The sequence below is a fragment of the Phasianus colchicus genome, chromosome Z, assembly GCF_987193195.1.
Source record: "Phasianus colchicus chromosome Z, bPhaCol1.hap1.1, whole genome shotgun sequence".
Lineage (NCBI taxonomy): Eukaryota > Metazoa > Chordata > Aves > Galliformes > Phasianidae > Phasianus > Phasianus colchicus.
This window is the reverse complement of record NC_143476.1, coordinates 11731111-11755035: the sequence shown is the minus strand read 5'-3', so window position 1 is coordinate 11755035 and position 23925 is coordinate 11731111. Positions and strand designations below refer to the sequence as shown.

The 23925-nt window shown below is 49.6% G+C and overlaps 1 protein-coding gene across 1 annotated transcript; it reads right to left on the bottom strand.

Moving 5' to 3' along the window:
* Positions 1-19845: 19845 nt before the first annotated feature.
* LOC149912522 (rho GTPase-activating protein 33-like) lies at positions 19846-22974 on the bottom strand. The gene is made up of 4 exons (XM_090131830.1): positions 22962-22974; positions 22171-22273; positions 21943-22075; positions 19846-19851 (listed from the first exon to the last, which is right to left on the bottom strand). The coding sequence occupies exons 1-4, from the start codon at positions 22972-22974 to the stop codon at positions 19846-19848; spliced, it is 255 nt and encodes an 84-aa protein (XP_089987956.1).
* Between the last annotated feature and the right edge of the window lie 951 nt (positions 22975-23925).

Below are 23925 nucleotides of genomic sequence, written 5' to 3'. Positions count from 1 at the left end.
CCAGGGGGCCTGAGCCATGGCAGTTCTTGATGGCAGCATGTTCCAATCAGCCCTGGAAGTCTTCTCTGGACGTCTGTCGCATTCTGGAATCCACACTGAGGACGCAGTCGCTGTGTCAGAGCAGCTGGCAGAGTCACGGGGAACCGTGACGTAGTTGGCCCAGGGAGCAACAACAAGGCCTGCACTGCTCAGCCAGCCCAGGCCAAAGGGGAGCACGAGAGAGAGCAGAGGAGAGAGGGGGGGAAAGAGGGCCAGGAAGGAAAGGCCTGTGCCTGAATGGACGTGTAGCAGCAGCTGCTGACAGCAAACTCGGTGATGGCAGGGGCACAGCAGAGCAGTGCAATGCTGGCAGCTTCCTGTGTCTTTCACACAGGCACTGCAGACATGGCCAGCACTGGGAGATCAGCAGAACTGCTGCACACCTCTGCCAGCCCAGGCCAGAGGAGTGCAGAACAGTGAGCTGCTGCTGAGGGGAGAGAGGATGGCCTGAGAGCTGACCTGAGAGGCAGGGCTGGCTGTGTTACAGCAGCCTCTGTGTCCTCCTCCTGTGTCTGTGAGGGCCAAAGGGCCAGAAGAGAACATGCCCAGACAACGAAGCCCTGCTGTCCTCTGCTGCTCAGCTGGAGAGATGTTCCGCCTTCCTGAAGGACGCTGATCCAAAGGGAAGGAATCAAAGGAAGTCCAGGCTGGCTGTCCTTGTGGGCATCAGCTGCTGGCAGCTGCCTCTGTGCTGCCATGGGCAGGGCACAGCACACACAGTGTTTGCAGTTCCCTGTGTGACACTGGCCCTGGTGACCTGACAGCCATAGGGAGACAAGAGAAAGAGCTGCCTCCCTCTGCCAGATGAGGCAAAGGTGAGAATCCCAGAATCACAGCATGGCCCGGGTTGGAAAGGAGCTCAAGGTTCATGAATCTCCAACCCTTGGCTCTCCAAGGGTGCACAGGGGGCTTTGTTCTCCCTGTGGTGCAGCTTCAGTGCCAACTCACAGCTGAGCTGGTTGGCACACTGTGACAGCCTGCCGCTCTGAAGCTCTTGGGGCAGTGCTCAGTTCTTTCTGAAGTACTCTGGAAATGCTGCTTCTCCTTCACCAAGTCTGTTTCCAGACAGACGTCTTTTTCTCCTCTGTACACACAAACAGTATCTTGTAACTCCCTGGCACAGTGCTCAGAAGTGATACTTCTGGAAGCACGTCAGAGAAAAGTGGCCTTGTCCCAGTGGACTTTCAGAGCAGATGAGAACAAGTCTTGGTTGCCGGCTTTCTTCTGCTTCTGGAACTGCACAGCCAGGTTGTGTGTTGTCATACTTTATGCCAGAGTGCCAAACTGAAGCAGTTTCTGCAACCTCTTTTTTTCATACTTGTCACTCTTTGCTGAGACCTTAACTTAGTCATTTTTAATGCGCTCTCATCTAAACTACTGTGTCCTCCAGTGTCAGTGTTGTATGAATCAGGACTGTGGGATTTCATCAGTGAAAGGATTCTGCTCTAATGACTGTCATTCTAAAGCTGATATTGTTTCTACCGCATCAGGCTTGCATGAAGCATCTCTGATCAACAGAGAAATCAGAAAAATTGCTTTTCCTATTGCAGTTTCCTTTTAACTAGTGATGAAAGCTGTCAGTTTATTTTTGGCACCAGAAATCCTGGGATGCAACCAGGTTAGATAAGAAGTGACACTGAGTCAACAGTAAAGGAGCAGAGATGAGATAGCATCACACAGCTCTGGAAAAGATGTTCCAGCTCTGTGTCTACCTACACCTTCAGGAGATGAAAAGTACTGGCTTACTGAGGTGTCCTGGGTTGCAGGCTCTGTTAATCTCCATTTTTGGAAGAGCTGCTTGCAATAAATACCTTGTAAGGTGAATGAGCTTGATAGAAGTAGGGTGTGAAAGAGATGGATTTGCTGTTTCCCTGAAGGTGCAGGAGTATTGCTGTGCCTACAGCCAGTAAACAAGGCAGAAATCACTGTGTTCCTCAGAATGAAAAAGAATAAAAATCTTTTTGGGAGTGACAGCACGCCTGAATGAAGCACAAATCTAAACATTTAAAATAAGGGCTAGTGTCAAAGGGACTTGCAGTATTTCTCGGGAAGAAATATTTGATGCTTCTTTAGGAAAGTCATCCTAACAAAAGTGTACTGATGTCTTTGCTGAGGATTTCCTTGGTTCCAGCCTGAAGGTGTGCGCAGGCATGAGCAGGCAGTGCTGAGCTGCAGGTGAGTGCCTGTGTCCCACAGCAGGAAACCCGTGGATGTCTTCAGGGGTTTGAAATGGGCAGAGCTGTGAAACCTGCAGGCTTTCACTGAAATTGTCCTCTGCTTTATTTTGTAATCTTAGTTTCACCAATGCTTTCCAATATGATTTTCGTATGAATGCAGATACATGGGATAGGATTTAAAGTTTTTATGGTGCTGCTGTATAATTTTCTGTAGTCATCATAAGCCAATAAAAAAAAAAAAAAAAAAAGGTAATCAGGCAATCTATTAACAACCTGTGGCACATGTCAAAACAATGAAATTCCTTGCAGGAAGACAATATTGCTATATAATAATGTGGCTATCCAAAACTGTTAATTATACTTGATGAGCTGGAGATAATCCTGAAATGTGGGACTTTGATCTTAGCCAACAATAATAAAACTTATTATCATTCTTGAATTCGCAGCTGCTATCAAAAGCCTGTGTCTTATTTCCCTTTTAGTAACACTGGCTAAATCAGAGAAAGTGATAAAAGAATTTCATGATTGCAGCTTAGGGATTCTTTCCCACTTGACCAGAAGTAATCTATGTCCAAAAATGTCTGTAAATACTTTTTCTATCTTATTTTGCCAGATGTATTGATATTTGAGATGAATGGCAAAAACATTTTGCGTACATAGATAAGCAATGCAAATTTCCTGGATTGTTTTAGAGAAAAAAGCTCCGGTTATCAGATCGTATCCATGCAGAAATAAGATTTACAGTAAAATTCTCATTATTATTATTCATGCATGAATAAGTTCAAAAAAGAGATGTGGGGGATGTTGTTTCAATTCCAGCTGATTTTAGGAAGCACTGTCAGGATGGAAAGGCTAGTGTTTGCCATGGGCAAAGAAACACTTCTGGTTTTCATGTTCCCTTTGTCTTTGAGTGCAAGAGGCCATGAGGAGAGTGTGCCCTAAACTTGGACCCTTTTTGACCATTGCAGCAGAGATGGAGAAGTGTTCAACCTTCTAGAAGGATTTCAGGACAAAGATATGTAATGAAAATAAGTCCAGGCTGGCTGTCCTTGTGGGCATCAGCTGCTGGCATCTGCATAGTTGTTGCTATGGGAATGGCAGAACAGCTGGAATGTTGCATTTCCTTGTGTGACACAAGCACTGGTGAATTCAAAGCCAGAGGGGTATAATAGAAAGAGAATCACCTCCCTTCCAGATTAGGCAAAGGTGAGTGGGATGTTGTTTCAATTAGTGCTGATGTCAGGAAGGACTGTAAGGATGGAAAGGCTGGTGTTTGCCATGGGCAGGGAAACACATCTGGTTTTCACCTTCTCTTTGTGTGCCAGAAAAAGAGCAGAGTGTGCCTGTAACTTGGACCCATCCTGCCCTCTGCTGCTCAGAGGGAGAAATGTTCCAGCTTCTAGAAGGACATCAGGACAAGGATATGTAATGAAAATAAGTCCACGCTGGCTGTCCTTGTGGGCATCAGCTGATGGCATCTGCATTGCTGCTGCCATGAGCATGGCACAGCAGGTAAAAGATTGCTTTTCCTTGTGTGACACACTCTGTTGACTTGAAAGCAAGAGGGATGCAATAGAAAGAGCTGCAACCTCTGCCAGACATGGCAAAGGTGAGTGGGATGTTGTTTCCATTGCTGATGATGTCAGGAAGGACTGTAAGGATGGAAGGGCTGGTGTTTGCCATGGGCAGGGAAAGACATCTGGTTTTCATTTTGTCTTAATCTTTCAAGGCTAGATAAGTAGAGGTGAGTGTGCCCTCACCATGGACCCCTCCTGCCCTCTTATGCTGAGATTCAGAAATGTTCCAGCTTCTAGAAGGACATCAAGGGAAAGATATGTAATGAAAATAAGTCCCGGCTGGCTGTCCTTGTGGGCATCAGCTGCTGGCATCTGCATTGCTGCTGCCATGAGCATGGCAAAGCAGGTAAATATTGCTTTTCCTTGTGTGTCACAGGAGCTTTTGACTTGACAGCTAGAGGGATGCAATAGCAAGAGCTGCAACCTCTGCCAGACATGGCAAAGGTGAGTGGGATGTTGTTTCAATTAGTGCTGATGTTAGGAAGACTTTAAGGATGGAAAGGCTGGTGTTTGCCATGGGCTGGGAAACACATCTTGTTTTCATTTTCTCTTTCTCTTTGAGTGCCAGATAAACAGGGGAGAGTGTGCCCTCACCTAGGACCCATCCTGCCCTCTGCTGCTCAGAGGGAGAATTGCCAAGCTTGTAGAAGGACATCAGGAGAAAGATATATAATGAAAATAAGTCCAGGCTGGCTGTCCTTGTGGGCATCAGCTGCTGGCATCTGGACTTCTGCTGCCATGAGCATGGCACAGCAGGTAAAAGATTGCTTTTCCTTGTGTGACACAGGAGCGCTTGACTTGAAAGCTAGAGGGATGCAATAGAAAGAGCTGCAACCTCTGGCAGACATGGCAAAGGTGAGTGGGATGTTGTTTCAATTAGTGCTGATGTCAGGAAGGACTGTAAGGATGGAAAGGCTGGTGTTTGCCATGGGCAGGGAAACACATCTGGTTTTCATTTTCTCTTTCTCTTTGAGTGCCAGATAAAGAGGAGAGTGTGCCCTCACCTTGTAACTCCCCTGCCCTCTTCTGCTGAGATGGTGAAATGTCCCAGCTTCTAGAAGGACATCAGGACAAAGATATGTAATGAAAATAAGTCCAGGCTGGCTGTCCTTGTGGGCATCAGCTGCTGGCGTCTGCATTGGTGTTGCCATGAGCATGGCACAGCAGGTAAAAGATTGCTTTTCCTTGTGTGACACAGGAGCTCTTGAGCTGACAGCTAGAGGGATGCAATAGAAAGAGCTGCAACCTCTGCCAGACATGGCAAAGGTGAGTGGGATGTTGTTTCCATTGCTGCTGATGGTAGGAAGGACTGTAAGGATGGAAAGTCTGGTGTTTGCCATGGGCAGGGAAACACATCTGGTATTCATTTTCTCTTTCTTTTTGAGAGCCAGATAAACAGGGGAGAGTGTGCCCTCACCTTGCAACTCTCCTTCCCTCTGCTGCTGAGAGGGAGAAATGTTCCAACTTCTAGAAGGACATCAGGACAAAGATATGTAATGAAAATAAGTCCAGGCTGGCTGTCCTTGTGGACATCCTTGTGGACAATCCTTGATTGCCGAGGATCGCCGCTTCGGAGCTGGTCCAGCCAGAAGCGCAGCGACTGATCGCGAGGTACAAGGGGGTTTCGGTCGGTTCCCTCACTCAGGGATCCCCGAGAGAGCAGAGTAGCCGGGCAGCTCTCGGCCGGGAAGTTCTCGCGAGAGCGGACGTCGCGGCGGGGGCGTTGCCAGGGCAACGGTTCCGCACCCACCCCTTCTTGCTTTAAAAAGCCTCGGGGAGGGCAGCGACACGTTGCTGCCCACCAGAGAAGGTGTGTGGGAAACACCTGGGCTTATCTGTCGAGGAGAATCAGTAAGCCACTCCTGCACGGAACTCCCCAGCCTAGGACGGTTGACATTGCCAGGGTGAGTGATAAGTGGGGGGGCTCCTGTTAACGACCCGGCAACGGTGCGGGGGCAGCGCCAGCACTACCGGCAGCAGGGCGGGCCTGATCAGGCACACCCCGTTAAGGCTATCTAATAGTGTTGGTGTGCCTGCTGGTTGGCAATGCCTGCACCCCGGAGGAAGGCTAATAGCACAAGAATTGTGGAGTCCCAGGTGGAAGTCCCATGCTCCCGCAGAAAAAAGGCTGCGGCCATAAAGAGTGTGGAGACTCAGACTGAGGCCCCAACGCGAGATGCTAGTACACAGGTCGCTGGCTGTTATGAGTGCCAGAGCCTGGCCTTTGCAGTGCTGGGTGATGACAGTGGTAGATGTATAAGATGTGACCAACTGCATGACTTACTCAGCCTTGTGGTTGACCTGAAAGAGGAGGTAGAGAGGCTGAGGACCATAAAAGAGTGTGAGAAGGAGATTGACTGGTGGTGCCAGTCCCTATCGGCCCCGAGATCTGGGCGCATAACTGAGGCATCATGTGGAGCTTGTCACCCCCCCCTGCCTCATAAACAGGTGGGAGAGGGGAAGCGGCACGTGGGTGCAGGGAGCCGGCGGGCTGACGGTGCTGCAGTGAGCCTCCTGTCCTCTCCTCCTCCTAAGAACAATTCAAGAAAGGGGGATGAGTGGAAACATATACCGGCTCGACAAAGTAGGCGTCCCCCATCCCGACCATCCTCGGCTCCCCAGGTGCCTCTGAGTAATAGGTTTGAGGCCCTGGAACTCGAGGGAGAGGTGAGTGAGGATGTAGGGGGAGGTCAACCTGTGAGGTTGCCTCGGGAAAAGCACTTGGCCCCACGCCTCAAGACTGCCTCTGCCCGGAAGGACAGAAGAGTGGTTGTTGTAGGAGACTCCCTGCTGAGAGGAACAGAAGGTCCCATATGTCGGCCTGACCCTACCCGCAGGGAGGTGTGCTGCCTCCCTGGGGCACGGGTCAGAGACATTTCTAGGAGACTTCCTGGTCTGATTCGCCCTTCCGATTATTACCCGTTATTGATAATCCAGGCTGGCAGTGACGAAGTTGCAGAGAGGAGTCTCAGAGCTATCAAGAAAGACTTCAGGGGACTGGGGCGGGTAGTCGAGGGAGCGGGTGTGCAGGTGGTGTTTTCTTCCATACCTTCAGTGGCAGGGCGGGATACCGAGAGATACCAAAAAACACACCTCATAAATAAATGGCTCAAAAGTTGGTGCAAATCCAGGGATTTTGGGTTTTTTGACCATGGGGAAACTTACTCAGCACCTGGCATGATGGCAGCAAATGAAAGTAGTCTGTCTCTGAGGGGGAGGAGGATCTTAGCTGAGGAACTAGCAGGACTCATTGACAGGTCTTTAAACTAGGTATGAAGGGGGAAGGGAGCAAAATCAGGGATGTTGAGCTTGAGCGAATCATTCCAGGGCTCGTACCAAACCTGCTGGGCGACGACAGTCAAGTACGAAGGGATGGACTGGGGCAGGGGGGTGTTGGGGATGCTGCTGTTCTAGGGGAACCTAGACCATCTATAAAGGCGGTGCGACGGAAAGCCGAGCTGAAGTGCCTTTATACTAATGCACGCAGCCTGGGAAACAAGCAGGATGAGTTGGAAACCGTGATGTGCTTAGAAAATTACGACCTTGTTGCTATCACGGAAACGTGGTGGGATGATTCCCATAACTGGAATACCACCATTGAGGGCTATCGGCTCTTTAGAAGAGATAGGCTAGGTAGGAAGGGTGGGGGAGTAGCCCTCTATGTCAAAGAGTGGATAGACTGTGAGGAGCTTCCTCTGAGAAACAGTCATGATCAGGTTGAGAGCCTGTGGGTTAGAATTAGGAATGGGTCTAACAAAGGCCAGCTGGTGATAGGAGTATACTATAGGCCACCTGATCAAGGGGAGACTGTTGACGAGGCTTTCTTGCTTCAGATGCGGGAGGCTTCGTGCTCACGGGCTCTTGTCCTGATGGGGGACTTCAACCATCCGGATATCTCCTGGATAGATCACACGGCGAGTTGCAAGAGGTCCAGGAGGCTCTTGGAATGTGTTGATGATAACTTTCTGGTCCAGGTGTTGGACAGACCGACCAGAGGTGAAGCGCTGCTGGACCTGCTGCTCACCAATGTGAAGGAAATAATTAATGGTGTTAAGGTCGGAGGCAGCCTGGGTTGCAGTGACCACGCTCTGATTGAGTTTGTGATCTCGAGAACTGTGGGCCTGGTGAAGAGTGGCATCAGGACCCTGAACTTTGGGAGAGCAAACTTTAAGCTGTTCAATGGACTGTTGGCCGAGATCCCCTGGGATGCTCTCTTTAAAAACAAAAATGCTGAAGAGAGCTGGTTACTCTTCAAGGATGCCTTCCTAAGAGCGCAAGAACTCTCTGTCCCACTGAACAAGAAAGCGGGCAGAGGAGGGAGGATGCCAGCGTGGCTCAGTAAGGACCTGCTGAGAGAGCTGAGGGCGAAGAAAGGTGTGTACAAACTCTGGAAACAAGGGCATGCCACCTGGGAAGAATACAGGGATGTTGTCCGGACTTGCAGATGTGGGATCAGGAAAGCCAAGGCGCAGGTGGAACTGAACTTGGCGAGGGACGTGAAAAACAACAGGAAGACTTTCTATAGGTACATTAGCCAGAAGAGACAGGCCAAAGCGAGTGTACCTCCTTTGGTAAACGTAAAAGGAGAACTGGTTTCAACGGACGAAGAGAAGGCCGAGGTACTGAATGAGTTCTTTGCCTCGGTCTTCACTGGCGGCCAGGACTCCAGTACTCCTTCCGTCCCTGTGCCCTGCATCCCTACACCTCTGGGTGGGGACTGGGGTGGTAAATCCCCCCCTGCTGTGAGGACAGAGCAGGTCCGAGACCGCCTCATGAGACTGAATGTGTACAAGTCTATGGGGCCGGATGGCATGCATCCCAGGGTTCTGAAGGAGCTGGCTGAGGTGGTTGCCGAGCCGCTCTCCATCATATTTGAGAAGTCGTGGCTGTCTGGTGTGGTCCCGGATGACTGGAGGAAGGGTCACGTCACTCCCATTTACAAGAAAGGGAGCAAGGAGGACCCTGGGAACTACAGGCCGGTGAGTCTCACCTCTGTGCCTGGGAAGATCATGGAACAGATCATCCTGGATGACATGCTTGATCACATGAGGAAAGGGCGTGTGATCCGTGACAGCCAGCACGGCTTCACCAGAGGAAGGTCATGCTTGACCAATCTGGTGGCCTTTTATGATGGAGTGACGGCATCGGTGGACAAGGGAAAGGCGACCGATGTCATTTACCTGGACTTGAGCAAGGCCTTTGACATGGTCCCCCACCACATCCTTCTCTCCAAACTGGAGGGATGTGGATTTGATGGGTGGACCACTCGATGGATAAGAAACTGGTTGAAAGGCCGCAGACAGAGGGTGGTCATCAATGGCTCCATGTCCAGGTGGAGGCTGGTAACGAGCAGCGTCCCCCAGGGGTCTGTCTTGGGACCGGTGCTCTTTAACATCTTTATCAATGACATTGATGACGGAATTGAGTGCACCCTCAGCAAGTTTGCTGACGACACCAAGCTGAGTGGTGTGGTTGACACAGTTGAAGGACGGGATGCCATTCAGAGGGACCTCGAGAGGCTAGAAAGGTGGGCCAGGGTGAACCTGATGAGGTTCAACACTGCAAAGTGCAGAGTTTTGCACTTGGGCCGGAGGAATCCCAAGCATCCCTACAGACTGGAAGGAGAGGTCCTTGAGAGCAGCCCTGTGGAGAAGGACCTGGGGGTCTTGGTAGACGAAAAACTTAACATGAGCCAGCAGTGTGCCCTTGCGGCTCGGAAGGCAAATGGGATCCTGTGCTCCATCAGAAGAGGGGTGGCCAGCAGGGACAGAGAGGTGATTGTTCCCCTCTACTCTGCTCTTGTGAGGCCCCATCTGGAATACTGCGTCCAGGTCTGGAGCCCCCAGTACAAGAAAGACAGGGAGCTGTTGGAGAGGGTCCAGAGGAGGGCCACAAAGATGATCAGGGGACTGGAGCACCTCCCCTATGAGGACAGGCTGAGGGAGCTGGGCTTGTTCAGCCTGGAGAAAAGAAGGCTGCGGGGTGACCTCATTGCAGCCTGTCAGTACCTAAAGGGAGCCTACAAAGAGGAGGGGAATCAACTCTTTGAAAGGGTAAGTGACAGCAGGACAAGGGGAAATGGTTTTAAGCTGAGGGAAGGGAGATATAGGTTGGATGTCAGGGGGAAATTCTTTACGGAGAGAGTGGTGAGGTACTGGAACAGCTGCCCAGGGAGGTTGTGGATGCCCCGTCCCTGGAGGTGTTCAAAGCCAGATTGGATGGGGCCCTGGGCAGTCTGGTCTAGCATTAGGTGGAATGGTGGTGGCCCTGCATGTGGCAGGGGGGTTGGAGATTCATGATCCTTGAGGTCCCTTCCAACCCTGGCAATTCTGTGATTCTGTGAAATCACTGTGTTCCTCAGAATGAAAAGCAAAAGAATAAAAATCTTTTTGTGAGTGACAGCACGCCTGAATGAAGCACAAATCTAAACATTTAAAATAAGGGCTAGTGTCAAAGGGACTTGCAGTATTTCTCGTGAAGAAATATTTGATGCTTCTTTAGGAAAGTCATCCTAACAAAAGTGTACTGATGTCTTTGCTGAGGATTTCCTTGGTTCCAGCCTGAAGGTGTGCGCAGGCATGAGCAGGCAGTGCTGAGCTGCAGGTGAGTGCCTGTGTCCCACAGCAGGAAACCCGTGGATGTCTTCAGGGGTTTGAAATGGGCAGAGCTGTAAAACCTGCAGGCTTTCACTGAAATTGTCCTCTGCTTTATTTTGTAATCTTAGTTTCACCAATGCTTTCCAATATGATTTTCGTATGAATGCAGATACATGGGATAGGATTTAAAGTTTTTATGGTGCTGCTGTATAATTTTCTGTAGTCATCATAAGCCAATAAAAAAAATAAATGGTAATCAGGCAATCTATTAACAACCTGTGGCACGTGTCAAAACAATGAAATTCCTTGCAGGAAGACAGTATTGCTATACAATAATGTGGCAATCCAAAACTGTTAATTATACTTGATGAGCTGGAGATAATCCTGAAATGCGGGACTTTGATCTTAGCCAAGAATAATAAAAGTTATTATCATTCTTAAATTGGCAGCTGCTATCAAAAGCCTGTGTCTTATTTCCCTTTTAGTAACACTGGCTAAATCAGAGAAAGTGATAAAAGAATTTCATGATTGCAGCTTAGGGATTCTTTCCCACTTGACCAGAAGTAATCAATGTCCAAAAATGTCTGTAAATACTTTTTCTATATTATTTGGCCAGATGTATTGATATTTGAGATGAATGGCAAAAACATTATGCGTACATAGATAAGCAATGCAAATTTCCTGGATTGTTTTAGAGAAAAAAGCTCCGGTTATCTGATCAGACTCCTGAGATTTACAGAAGAATTCTCATTACTATTATTCATGCATGAATAAGTTCAAAAAAGAGATGTGGGGGATGTTGTTTCAATTCAAGCTGATTGTAGGAAGGACTATAAGGATGGAAAGGCTAGTGTTTGCCATGGGCAGGGAAACACATCGGGTTTTCATTTTCTCTTTCACTTTCAGTGCCAGATAAACAGGGGAGTGTGTGTCTGCAACTTGGACCCATCCTGCCCTCTTCTGCTGAGATGGTGAAATGTTCCAGCTTCTAGAAGGACATCAGGACAAAGATATGTAATGAAAATAAGTCCAGGCTGGCTGTCCTTGTGGGCATCAGCTGCTGGCATCTGCATTGCTGCTGCCATGAGCATGGCAAAGCAGCTAAAAGATTGCTTTTCCTTGTGTGACACAGGAGCTCTTGACTTGAAAACTAGAGGGATGCAATAGAAAGACCTGCAACCTCTGCCAGACATGGCAAAGGTGAGTGGGATGTTGTATCAATTATTGCTGAAGTCAGGAAGACTGTAAGGATGGAAAGGCTGGTGTTTGCCATGGGCAGGGAAACACATCTAGTTTTCATCTTCTCTTTGTGTGCCAGAAAAAGAGGAGAGTGTGCCCACAGCTTGGACCCCTCCTGCCCACTTCTACTTAGATGGTGAAATGTCCCAGCTTCTAGAAGGACATCAGGACAAAGATATGTAATGAAAATAAGTCCAGGCTGGCTGTCCTTGTGGGCATCAGCTGCTGGCATCTGCATTGCTGCTGCCATGAGCATGGCAAAGCAGGTAAAATATTGCTTTTCCTTGTTTGACACAGGTTCTGTTGACTTGAAAGCAAGAGGGACGCAATAGAAAGAGCTGCAAGCTGTGCCAGACATGGCAAAGGTGAGTGGGATGTTGTTTCAGTTGCTGCTGATATCAGGAAGGACTGTAAGGATGGAAAGGCTGGTGTTTGCCATGGGCAGGGAAACACATCTGGTTTTCATTTTCTCTTTCTCTTTCAGTGCCAGATAAACAGGGGAGAGAGTGCCCTAACCTTGGACCCCTCCTGCCCTCTTCTGCTGAGATGGAGAAATGCTCCAGCTTCTAGAAGGACATCAGGACAAAGATATGTAATGAGAATAAGTCCAGGCTGGCTGTCCTTGTGGGCATCAGCTGCTGGCATCTGCATTGCTGCTGCCATGAGCATGGCAAAGCAGGTAAAAGATTGCTTTTCCTTGTGTGACACAGGAGCTCTTGACTTGAAAACTAGAGGGATGCAATAGAAAGACCTGCAACCTCTGCCAGACATGGCAAAGGTGAGTGGGATGTTGTATCAATTATTGCTGAGGTCAGGAAGACTGTAAGGATGGAAAGGCTGGTGTTTGCCATGGGCAGTCAAACACATCTAGTTTTCATCTTCTCTTTGTGTGCCAGAAAAAGAGGAGAGTGTGCCCACAGCTTGGACCCCTCCTGCCCACTTCTACTTAGATGGTGAAATGTCCCAGCTTCTAGAAGGACATCAGGACAAAGATATGTGATGAAAATAAGTCCAGGCTGGCTGTCCTTGTGGGCATCAGCTGCTGGCATCTGGACTTCTGCTGCCATGAGCGTGGCACAGGAGGTAAAAGATTGCGTTTCCTTGTGTGACACAGGAGCTCTTGACTTGACAGCTAGAGGGATGCAATAGAAAGAGCTGCAACCTCTGCCAGACATGGCAAAGGTGAGTGGGATGTTGTTTCCATTGCTGATGATTGCAGGAAGGACTGTAAGGATGGAAAGGCTGGTGTTTGTCATGGGCTGGGAAACACATCTTGTTTTCATTTTCTCTTTCTCTTTGAGTGCCAGATAAAGAGCAGAGTGTGCCCTCACCTTGGACCCCTCCTGTCCTCTTCTGCTGAGATGGAGAAATGTTCCAGCTTGTAGAAGGACATCAGGACAAAGATATGTAATGAAAATAAGTCCAGGCTGGCTGTACTTGTGGGCTTCAGCTGCTGGCATCTGCATTGCTGCTGCCATGAGCATGGCAAAGCAGGTAAAAGATTGCGTTTCCTTGTGTGACACAGGAGCTCTTGACTTGAAAGCTAGAGGGATGCAATAGAAAGAGCTGCAACCTCTGCCAGACATGGCAAAAGTGAGTGTGATGTTGTTTCAATTAGTGCTGATGTCAGGAGGACTGTAAGGATGGAAAGGCTGGTGTTTGCCATGGGCTGGGAAACACATCAGGTTTTCATTTTCTCTTTGTGTTCCAGAAAAAGAGCAGAGTGTGCCCTCACCTTGGACCCATCCTGCCCTCCTCTGCTGAGATGGAAAAATGTTCCAGCTTCTAGAAAGACATCAGGACAAAGATATGTAATGAAAATAAGTCCAGGCTGGCTGTCTTTGTGGGCATCAGCTGCTGGCATCTGCATTGCTGCTTCCATGAGCATGGCACAGCAGGTAAAATATTGCTTTTCCTTGTGTGACACAGGAGCTCTTGACTTGAAAGCTAGTGGGATGCAATAGAAAGAGCTGCAACCTCTGCCAGACATGGCAAAGGTGAGTGGGATGTTGTTTCAATTAGTGCTGATGTCAGGAAGGACTGTAAGGATGGAAAGGCTGGTGTTTGCCATGGGCAGGGAAACACATCTGGTTTTCATTTTCTCTTTCTCTTTGAGTGCCAGATAAAGAGAAGAGTGTGCCCTCACCTTGGACCCATCCTGCCCTCTGCTGCTCAGAGGGAGAAATGTGCCAGCTTCTAGAAGGACATCAGGACAAAGATATGTAATGAAAATAAGTCCAGGCTGGCTGTCCTTGTGGGCATCACCTGCTGGCATCTGCATTGCTGCTGCCATGAGCATGGCACAGCAGGTAAAAGATTGCTTTTCCTTGTGTGACACAGGAGCTCTTGACTTGAAAGCTAGAGGGATGCAATAGAAAGAGCTGCAACCTCTGCCAGACATGGCAAAGGTGAGTGGGATGTTGTTTCAATTAGTGCTGATGTCAGGAAGGACTGTAAGGATGGAAAGGCTGGTGTTTGCCATGGGCAGGGAATCACAGCTGGTTTTCATCTTCTCTTTCTCTTTGAGTGCCAGATAAACAGGGGAGAGTGTGCCCTCACCTTGGAACTCCCCTGCCCTCTTCTGCTGAGATGGTGAAATGTCCCAGGTTCTACAAGGACATCAGGACAAAGATATGTAGTGAAAATAAGTCCAGGCTGGCTGTCCTTTTGGGCATCAGCTGCTGGCTTCTGCATTGCTGTTGCCATGAGCATGTCACAGCAGGTAAGGGATTGCTTTTCCTTGTGGGACAGCTGTTAAGCCATTCTGATTCACCCTTTGCATCCACAGCATACAGTTTTTTCCCACACTGCTGTTTCTATCCAGCAGTGTGCATATGTGCAGTCGTACAGATGTTGGTGGTCCTTCCTGTGGCAGGGGCTTGGAGATTCCTGATCCTTGAGGTCCCTTCCAACCCAGGCTATTCTGTGTGTGTGTGTGTGACTGGCTAAACACCAACTCTTGCTAGCTCAGCAGGTATACTGCTAATTATTGAACGCCTGACAGCTGCTTATCAACACTTGGCCACTATTTCTGGACACCTGCTCATCCCTGAAGAGAGAGAAGTTTGGAAGGAGGACAGAGGGGAGTCTCTTGATGCCTGCCTGTTGCATCCCAACCTGCCCACAGAGTGAGTCAGTTCGGCCTTGTGTGGAGGCCCTGGCTTCTTTGGAGTCTGTTTTTCTTTTGCTGAGCTTCTCCTATCCAAACAGAATGGCCTTACAACATGCTTTCTGGTCCTTAATACTAAACCCATGCAATTTGTAACTATTACAGTTCTGTAAGTGAGAATTGATCACATGATTGAACAACTGTATTTCTAAAATATGTTATGAAATAACTTCTTTTTACTAATACTAATAAAGTCTTTCTACTTTTTCAAGCTGTTTCTAAGGGCAAATTACTAAACACATGGTGCTGTACTGCTTCTGTCCAATCCCACATTTGATACCCAGAGCAGAAACAACATTCCATCCTACAGCATTAGCTAGTTCAGAGGTACCAGACGTGTATCTGGATGTGGCTGTTGTGCATAACTGGGGCTGAGGGATCAGAAGTGACAGCTCCACTCTTGGAGACCACAGAACTAAAATGGAAAGATAAAATAGTTGCAGGGCAATTGTTCTGTGTGCCTGAAGCAGGGACCGATTTATGGGGGAGAGATTTAACAGTTAAATGAGGATTACAGCTGCAAGTCTGTGAAACAGATATCAGGTGTCAATGAATGTGTTAACAGCTGTGATGAGAAGAAATGAATCCAAAGCTGTGGGCAGGGGAAGGAAATCGGGGTGGACTCACAATTTTCCCTTACAAATAACTGCCCAAGGAGGGAGTGGAGCTGTGAAACAGCAACAATATCCCATAGCCTTAGAAGGGAGAGTGGGTCTAAAAGCTGTAACACAGACAGTGCTTAAGGATGGTCTTCTGGAACCTTGTCTGTGGCCTTATAACACCCCAATCCTGTCGGCACGGAAGGCAGACGGCACGTATCGGCTGGTGCAAGATGTAAGGAAATGACTGAACCCGTTCTCAAAAGACAGCCTGTGGCTCCTAACCCCTACACCCTAATGAGTCAGATCCCACACGGACAGCAGTGGTTTGGTGTGAGAGACCTCAAAGATGCTTTCCGGACAGCCTTTGGACTCAGAGAGAAATGGCTGCGTTTGTATGAGGACACATTGTAATCCTATCGTGATTCGTGATGATACTGTAGATACTGGAACTCGTGCTAATCCTTGTCTTTGCAGCATTTGAAGCAAGCAACTGGTGCTGCTGTCATGCAGAAAGCTCCCTTCCAACCACTCAGCAAGCATTTGGATGAGACAGCTTCCTGCTGGGAGCCCTCCGACATCACTGCTGCCTCCTCCAGAACCATACCTGCAGATGCTTCAGAGCTCTTCAGCATGGACTTCCTTCCTCCCATCAGCAGCTGCTCCTGCACTGACCTTCATTCACACTGGGATACCATCTGCTTCCAGCAGGAGCTGACCTGCGAGACAGAGAAAGGAAACGTGGGATGAGCACCAATGCAGAAGCACAAGGCTGTGTCACCACCACGTCTTGCAGCCTTGGGAAGTCAGCTGCAACTGCAGCCTTGGTCAGAATTACAACGGGCACCGTAAATTAAGTGTGACCTCTGAAGTTGTTGCCATGATCAGAAATAGACGCTGAAATCGCTCACATAACTGTCGGTGGTTCCCTCCAAATTCTTTTGCTTTGGGGAACAGATGGACTCGGAATGGAAGGACACGAGAAAAATGACATCTGATTGAGCTCAGCAGACTTGAGAGGTGGGCCTGGGTGAACCTCATGAGGTTCAGCACAGCCAAGTGCAAGGTTTGGCATTTGGGCCGGAGGAATCCCAGGCATTCTTTTGTCATCGTGGTGGTTTCCAATAGACCCCAACAATGAGACATCAGGTCGCCGTGTGGGCTCCTGGGTGACACTGCCATTTCCCAGCCATTGCAGCCTAGGGGCAAATAAAGTAAAATCCTTCAGAAAGATCTCACACTGATTGCATATTTTACTGTTCTTTTACACAAAACAGAAGGAGAGGGCAGCAGATGCATACAACTGCATCAACACCCAGGCTGCTAAAGGAATGGAAAGACAGAAACATCAAATATCAATGCCTTATTCTAATGCAAGGAGGGAAGCTTCTATCAATGTTACTTTTTATCATTTAAAATGAGCAGTTGGCACTCTTAAAGGAAAATCCTAGGCCCCAGGTTCTGACAGTGTGGCAATCTGGACTCAGCTGTGACTGATCCAAACAGTCTGTTCCAGATTTTAACATCCCTTCTATGCATTCACAAGTTTTCTCTCTTGACTTCCCCTTACAGCCGTTAGATGCCAGCAAAACATCCCACAAACACTCCTTACCTCTGTGCACACAGGCACCCATCCAACCAGAGCCATCAGTCATTCCCAGCCATGCGCTCTTCCTCCAATCATGGTCAGCATCACACGGCCGTCACGCAGCTCACTTGACTCAGTTTTTCTCTTCTTTCTGGAGGTGTCCTTGCTTCTCAGCCTTACCTTCTCGTGATGTTTATCTCGCTCTGCAGCTCCTGCTCTGAATAGGCTTTCTTGGATTCCCGCATGACAGGCACAAAATGCAGCCACAGCCCCTGCCACCAAGGTCAGCTCTTCAGCACACATTACCTGAGGAGCACTTGGCAACTCCTGCAACCTGAGCAGTGCCAGGAAGACTGTTTCACTTCTGCTTCTCCTGGCTCAGAAATTCATTTTCCTATCTAGAAAATGGAAAAAGAAAGGAAAGAAAAAAAATCCTGACATAAAGCAGACACAATTGATACTATGGAATTCTGGAAGGCAAGGGATTTGCCCTCTATGATGAGAAGTTGAGTGCAAAGAACTAAGAAGAGCCATGAGCAGGTTGTGAACTTGTGGGTAAAATTAGGAAGTGCAGCAGTGCAGGGCTTCTGGAGGTGAGGGTCTGCTACAGCCGCCTGGAAAGAGAGCCTGTTGGTGGGAGCTGCTTACTGCAGCCAGCAGAAGCATCGCACTCACTGACTCTCATCCTGATGGGGGATTCCAGTCAGTCTGGGAAATCAGCATGGCTGGCTGCAAGCAATCTGACAGACTCCTGGAGTGCAGTGAGAATCACTCTGTGGTGCAGGCATTGGGCACAGCAAGCAGAAGGGAAGCATTGCTGGACATGGTGCACACCAGGGGTTACGACAGGAGGCGGTCAGGGCTGCAGTGACCATGCCCTCCTTGAGTTGGTGATCTCAAGGAATGCGGGCCTGGCAGGAAGCAAAGGCAGGAGCCTGAACTTCAGGAGAGCCAGCTGCAGGCTGTTCCAGGAATTCTTGGACGAGATCCTCTGGACAACTGTTTGTAGGGGCAAAGGGATGGAAAAGAGCTGGTCACTTTCTCAGAAAAAAACTTGCTCAGGTTGCAGGCTGAGCTGCAGGAGAGGAAGGGGAGGAGGTGCCAGCACGGCTCTGCACGATGCTCTGCCACACTGGGCAGCTTGATCATGGCTCAGCAGTGGGATCAGACGAGGAGAAGGGGAGAAGGAAATCAAGGATGGGAGGGAACCATCAGACACAGTCGGTGAGTGTCTGTGAAGTCTTGCAGACCCAGAGATTCCCAGGTTGTTTCTGCTTTCGTAGCATTTGTGTGCTGCAGGGTGAGCAAAAGGTTCTGCTGCTTGATTCTTCTGCAGGAGCCGCCTAAAGGGGAAATGGCCACTGAGCTGCAGACCAAGCAGTACTGCCTGACGTTGGCCAGGGGGAGCTTCTCCTGCCGCAGTGTGCTGATGACAGGTCTGGAGATGATCTGCATGACCAGCTCGTAGCTGGGAGCCAGGAAAGGACATGATGCGAGGAGGGAGGTGTTAAGCAACATCCAAGGCATCAAAATGCATCAGAAAGCCCTGAAAAGCATCACAAAGCCACAGCCAGGAAGCTTGGGAGTATCATGAGCAGCATCCAGGATGTGAGAGATTATTTGCTACCATGCCAAATGGTAGCAGAGCTCCCCCTGCAGACATCCCAAAGCCAGACAAAACAGGAACAAACCCGGAGCTGTGCTGCACGCACCCCACAGCCACAGCATTGCAAGCTGGGGTGCCTTGCTGTGTGCTGCATTCATCCCAGTCCGTGTGAATGAAGACTCTGGAGGCAGTCAAGGCGTTGGTTGAGCACGAGTGTGCTTTTATTATTATATAAAGGACAGGAGGGTGTGAGAGGTCCATGATGACTTAGGGACTCATCCTGTCTTGTCGTGGAGAGAGTGGCTCAGAGCTCTCAGTGCTGCTGTCCGGTGCCTGGGACTGGAGGCCTGATTGAAAGTCCCCCTGCAAGAGGCTCTGCTCCTCCGCACTGACGCTGACCTGCTCCTGCATGGAGGTGCTGCTGTCGGGGCACTCACACTGCTCTTGGGATGGGCTGCACTGCAGAGACTCCTGGTTACAATCCAGGCTGGTGACTGTGGTGTCTGGGAGGCTCAGGTCACCAACTTCAGCAGAACCAGGTGTAATGAGAGCATGAACTTCGATGAGCTCCTTCTCTCCATTAATGTTGTTAGATTGAAGGCTGCTGTTGGAACTGCAGCAATTTGTGCTTCCTAAGAGCTCTCCACTGATCGAAGCACATAGAGCATTGTTGCTACTTGCCCTGGATCTTATGGGTTGGCAAGGGCTCGATTCACCTAGAAAGGATACACAGGGGTTAGTGTCAAACTTTCACAAGCTGAATTACGACAGTGGTTCTTGATCAGGAGTGAACTGAAGATGCTAGGCAGGGGCTGGGATGCCAGAAGGAGATACAAGTGCAGAGCAAGCTTGAATTCTATGTTCCTGAAAAGCAGGGATTTGGAAGCTGCATTTGCACCCTTACCTGCCAGGACTACCACTGCTGTTTCTGAGGGCTGCCTGGCATTGCGCTGCAGTTGGCGTTTGCTCCCAGAGGATGGCTTTCTGAGCCTGAAGCAGCAACACCAACTGCTAGCTGGTGATTCCTCAGTTTTGCTGGGTGGATTTTGCCTGGAGAGAGAAAACAGCCAATGCTGTGAGTCGTGCGTGGTGCAGGGTGAGGGAAGAGGAGCACTGAGCTCTTGGCAGCAGTTGCTTGTTCCTAGCACTGCCTGGTTTCTGCAGAAACACAACTTAGAAACTCGCTCTGTTTCCAACAGTTGAGGATGGTTCCCTTCTACAGCTCAGCCCTGAAGTCTTGCTGGCTGAATTCTCCTCAACTCTGTCAAGCAAGATGCAGAGCATGTGAGCAAAGGCTCCACAGCTGTACAGCACAACATCTGAGGGATGGCTTTGATGGAGCTGTCAGGCGTAACTGCTTTCTGAGGAACCGTGCAGCCATAAAGGAAGTTCAGAAGCATCTCTGACTCTTACATTAGCACCTCATCGGCCTCATCTCACTGCCATGTTTAATTTCTAGTGCCAGCAAGTCTGACCAACTGCTCTGCTTAGAGGAGAACTGCAATTGGTTTCAGGCACGTGGCCCTGACATCTGGAAAACCCCACCAGTAGCATAACTTAGTTTCAGCAAGCTTTGGCACTAGAAATCATGGAAAGAAAAACACAAAAACCCACCCAAACAATGATGCTAGGTGCTGGAAAAGAAAGTCCTCTTTACCTTTCAGATGGAAAGTCGATGACTGTGTGGAATTTGCCCTGCCCAGCTGCAGGGCTTTCTTCCACTTCAATGTCGTGGCTGCCCTCTGTCACAGGGGGAGAGCTGCGGTGGCCTCGCCTCTGTGCCTGTGCCTCCTCCAGGCTGAGCAGCTTTGTGGCAGCAGAAGAGACCCCCACAGACTTGGGCCCTGGGAGAGAATTGTGCCCTGTCAGGGAAAACCACAGGTAAGAGCGAGGATCAGAAAGCAGCAGCACAGCCACCACAGTTCTGGGGGAGGTGCTGTATTTTTCTCAGGCTTGCTTATCCCAGCCACTGGAAGAAGAGGAGCCCAAAATAACCATGTGGGCAGAGGTCTGTTTATGGCAAAGGACACGGTCATCATTAAGAGCAGCTTACTGTATCATAATAGGCAAGGAAAAACCCAAGGAAATGGGGGCAGGGAACTGAGAAAGCTTCACTGCCACACTTGCATCAAGCTTTTCCTGCATGCAAACCATAATAATGATGGTTTCCTCCTTGTGAAGTTTGGGCTTGGACATTCTCAGCATCCAGGAACAGAATGCCATACCCTAATGGAAGCCCAGAGGTCTGCTGTCCCCTTGATGGTAAAAGAGTATCTCAAAGGTCCCGGAGAAGGCCTGCATTTGATCAAGGTGTCAGGTCAAGATAAAGCTAATGGAGGAAGACACTCACCTGCTGCATCTGCGATGTCTGCTCTGGATTTGGAGCAGAAGAGGACGTCTGTGTGGTTGATGATGAATTCCACCACATCTGACTGTGTCTGCAGCTCCATGCAGGCAGCTCTTCCGCTGGCGCAGGCAGACTCGTTCTGCTGTGATCTGTAGAAAAGGCAGATTTTAGAAGTCATTTCTCCAAGACCGTTTCCCCGAGTCTGAATTGTTGCAGCCAAAAGCTGTCAGCTGAGGCTCTGGAGACTTCCGCAGTGGGCAATCAGTGATGGCACTGCAGAAATTCCCCTGGATGATCAAGGACACGTCAGTCCCATCTCAACAAGACTGCAGAAATTGTCACCTAGACATTGTGCCCGTGGGGATGGAGAACAGCCCAGGCTCCTGCTCTTCTGTCAGCCACAGATTTTACAGGAGAAGAGCACATTTGATGGAGAAAAAGGGAGGACTGTTTTTTTTTTTTTACTGGAGAACAGATGTAAGCGTTGTGTTGAAACAGAAGCAGAAGTTTACCTTAAGAGGTTTGGAGCCCACACAATGGCTAGGTTCTTGGCATGCATGTTTGTGGTGGTGGAGCTCCCAGCCAGACACGCCAAGTGTCTCATCAGGAACTCCAGTGTCCTGGAAAACAAGAGAGGCAAACGTTCAGCACCAACGAGCATGCCGTGCTGCAATTCAGAAAGACAAAGGCTGGAACCGCATCGTTGCCCTCTGCAATGCAGCAGGGCTGAGCTCAGCAGGCTGAGGGCAGCACTGACCTGTAGTGAGGAGCGGGCAGCTGCTGGATGACGTCCTGCATTCTGAGCAGCCGCTCCTCCTCTGTAGCGGCACCAACAGCATCCTGGAGTAGTGCAGAAAGGGAGCGAGACACCAATCAGGCTAGTACACCACTGCGAGTAAACCTCGTGGGGCTGACAGCAAAAGGGCCTCCGAGCTGGGGCACTGCTGCAGCCATCTGCCAAGAGGCCCAGGAAGAGGGAAATGAAAGACGTGGCCTTGTGCTTACCGAGAACTTGCCGTACAGCTGGTGGGTGAGCAGAGGGTTCGGGAGCTCCCTGAAGTACATCTTGCAGAGGGAGCTCACGCTGTGAATGTCGCGGACGGTGAGCTCAGGAATCTGCTCCGACTCAAATTCCTGCCTGGAGAGAGGGACGCAAACCCGGTTGAGCGAGAGGAAGGCAAGCCCAAAGCCACACCAGATGCACTCAGGCTGTGTCAGTCGCAGCACTCTTACCGCAGTCTCTGGATGTTGGACGCGACGCCGGACAGGCGGTATATCCCCTGCACCACGCCGTGCTGCTCAATGAACTCAGCGCAGCTCTGGAGGACCTGGGGGACTGAAGAACACGTGCCAGTCGTCAGTGGAGCTCCTGATTCAATCGTGCTGCAGGCTGTGCTTCACATCCCATCCACTAAGCCCAGCCAGGCTTGGCTGAAGCAAATACAGATGTGCTTGTCTCTTAGGAGCATCCGCCTCACTTTATCCTTCAGCCATCAACTCCCATTACACGTGTCTCCACGGCTATCAGCCTGCCCCCTGCTAGATATGAGCTCCCTTTCATCTTCTTTAGATGCCCAGCAGAGGAAGATCTCAGGAATGGGCAGCTCCTTACCATCACGACCGGAGTGGAGAAGATGCTCTCCCAGGTCACCGCCAAACACCCTTTCCTTCTCCACCTCCCGCTCGGTCGGTTTCTTTGGGCGGGCCTTCACCAAGGAACGAAGGAAGGTGAGGATCTTGCTGCGTTTCTTGGGCACTGCACAACAAAAGGAAGAAACCAGGTCATTTCAGGTCTGGCTCCGTTGGACGAGGCCGAGCACAGCACATTCTACAGAGCACGTCAGAACGGGAAGAACATTACCAAACAGTACATACAAAAAGGGATTTTCCCCATCTCTGGAGGAGCCCAAGGCCAGGTTGGATGGGGCCCTGGGCAGCCTGGACTAATCTGACATTAAATGTGGGGGCTGGCAGCACAGCCTGATGCAAGGAAGTGGAAGCTTGAGGATCCTTAAGGGCCCTACCATCCCAAGCCATTCTATGAAGATTCTATAGTTTTGCCAAGTCCAATCATAAACACAGGAGGATTGGGCCAAATCTCTGCCCCATGGTGTGCATGAAGAATCATCAACCCAGAGGACAATGTGGGATGGATAAAGGAGGTACTAAACATGGAACGCACCCCAAAAAAGACTTCATTTTGCTTCCCCACACCATCAAATGTAACATCCCTACCTGGCTTTGGCACTGAGTTGATGAGTGCCTCAGGAATGTTCTTATTAATCAGTTCCACACACTCCCCTGGGAAAAATCCAACCTGTAACAAGAAGAGAAGCCAACTATTGCATGCAGCACTTCTCAGGTCTGAACTGTTAAACCAAAAGCCACATAACATTTCCCTCGGAACGTGCTTGCCTGACGTTCCATAAGACTATCCAGCAGAAAATGGCCATAGTTCAAAGCATAAAGGTAATAATTTTTCAACATTTGCAGCCAACGGCAAGGTCCCCTGACACCGACACAGGGAAACTGTTTACGTCCATTAGGCATCCTGTGCATGCAGAGCAGCTCTAAGCTAAGATTCCTGCCTTTACTGCAGTTGCACTCTCCAGTCTGAAGCTTGTGCCTACCTGGAAGCCGAGCTTGCCTCTCCACCAGGGGGTCAGCTCCTTTGGTGGCATGTCGATGACACACACGATGTCTCCCACCTGCAAGAGATTGCAACGTCAATCCCAGCTTCAGCACGGCTGGGAGGAAAGCACAGCTCAAATGTCTGCATTCTTCTGCACTGCCAAACATCGCCGAGCATTAAAGCACTTGCACCAGTGCAGCTCTGAAGACATTTGCCATTGTAAAATTGAGCAACAAGGAACGCCTTGAACTGCTTACCTCAATGGAGAGTTCATCCGCTGCCTGGGCAACGTATCTCTTAATAGCATGGGCAGCAGCAATAGCTGGAACATTCACAGGTGCCACCTCATGGTCCAG

What these genes read in the sequence shown, in the direction of transcription:
- LOC149912522 (XM_090131830.1), bottom strand. An exon ending in TCCAACATCCAGAGACTGCG is followed by an intron (nt 22,076 to 22,170) that starts GTAAGAGTGCTG and finishes CCCTCTCTCCAG; the next exon opens with GCAGGAATTTGAGTCGGAGC.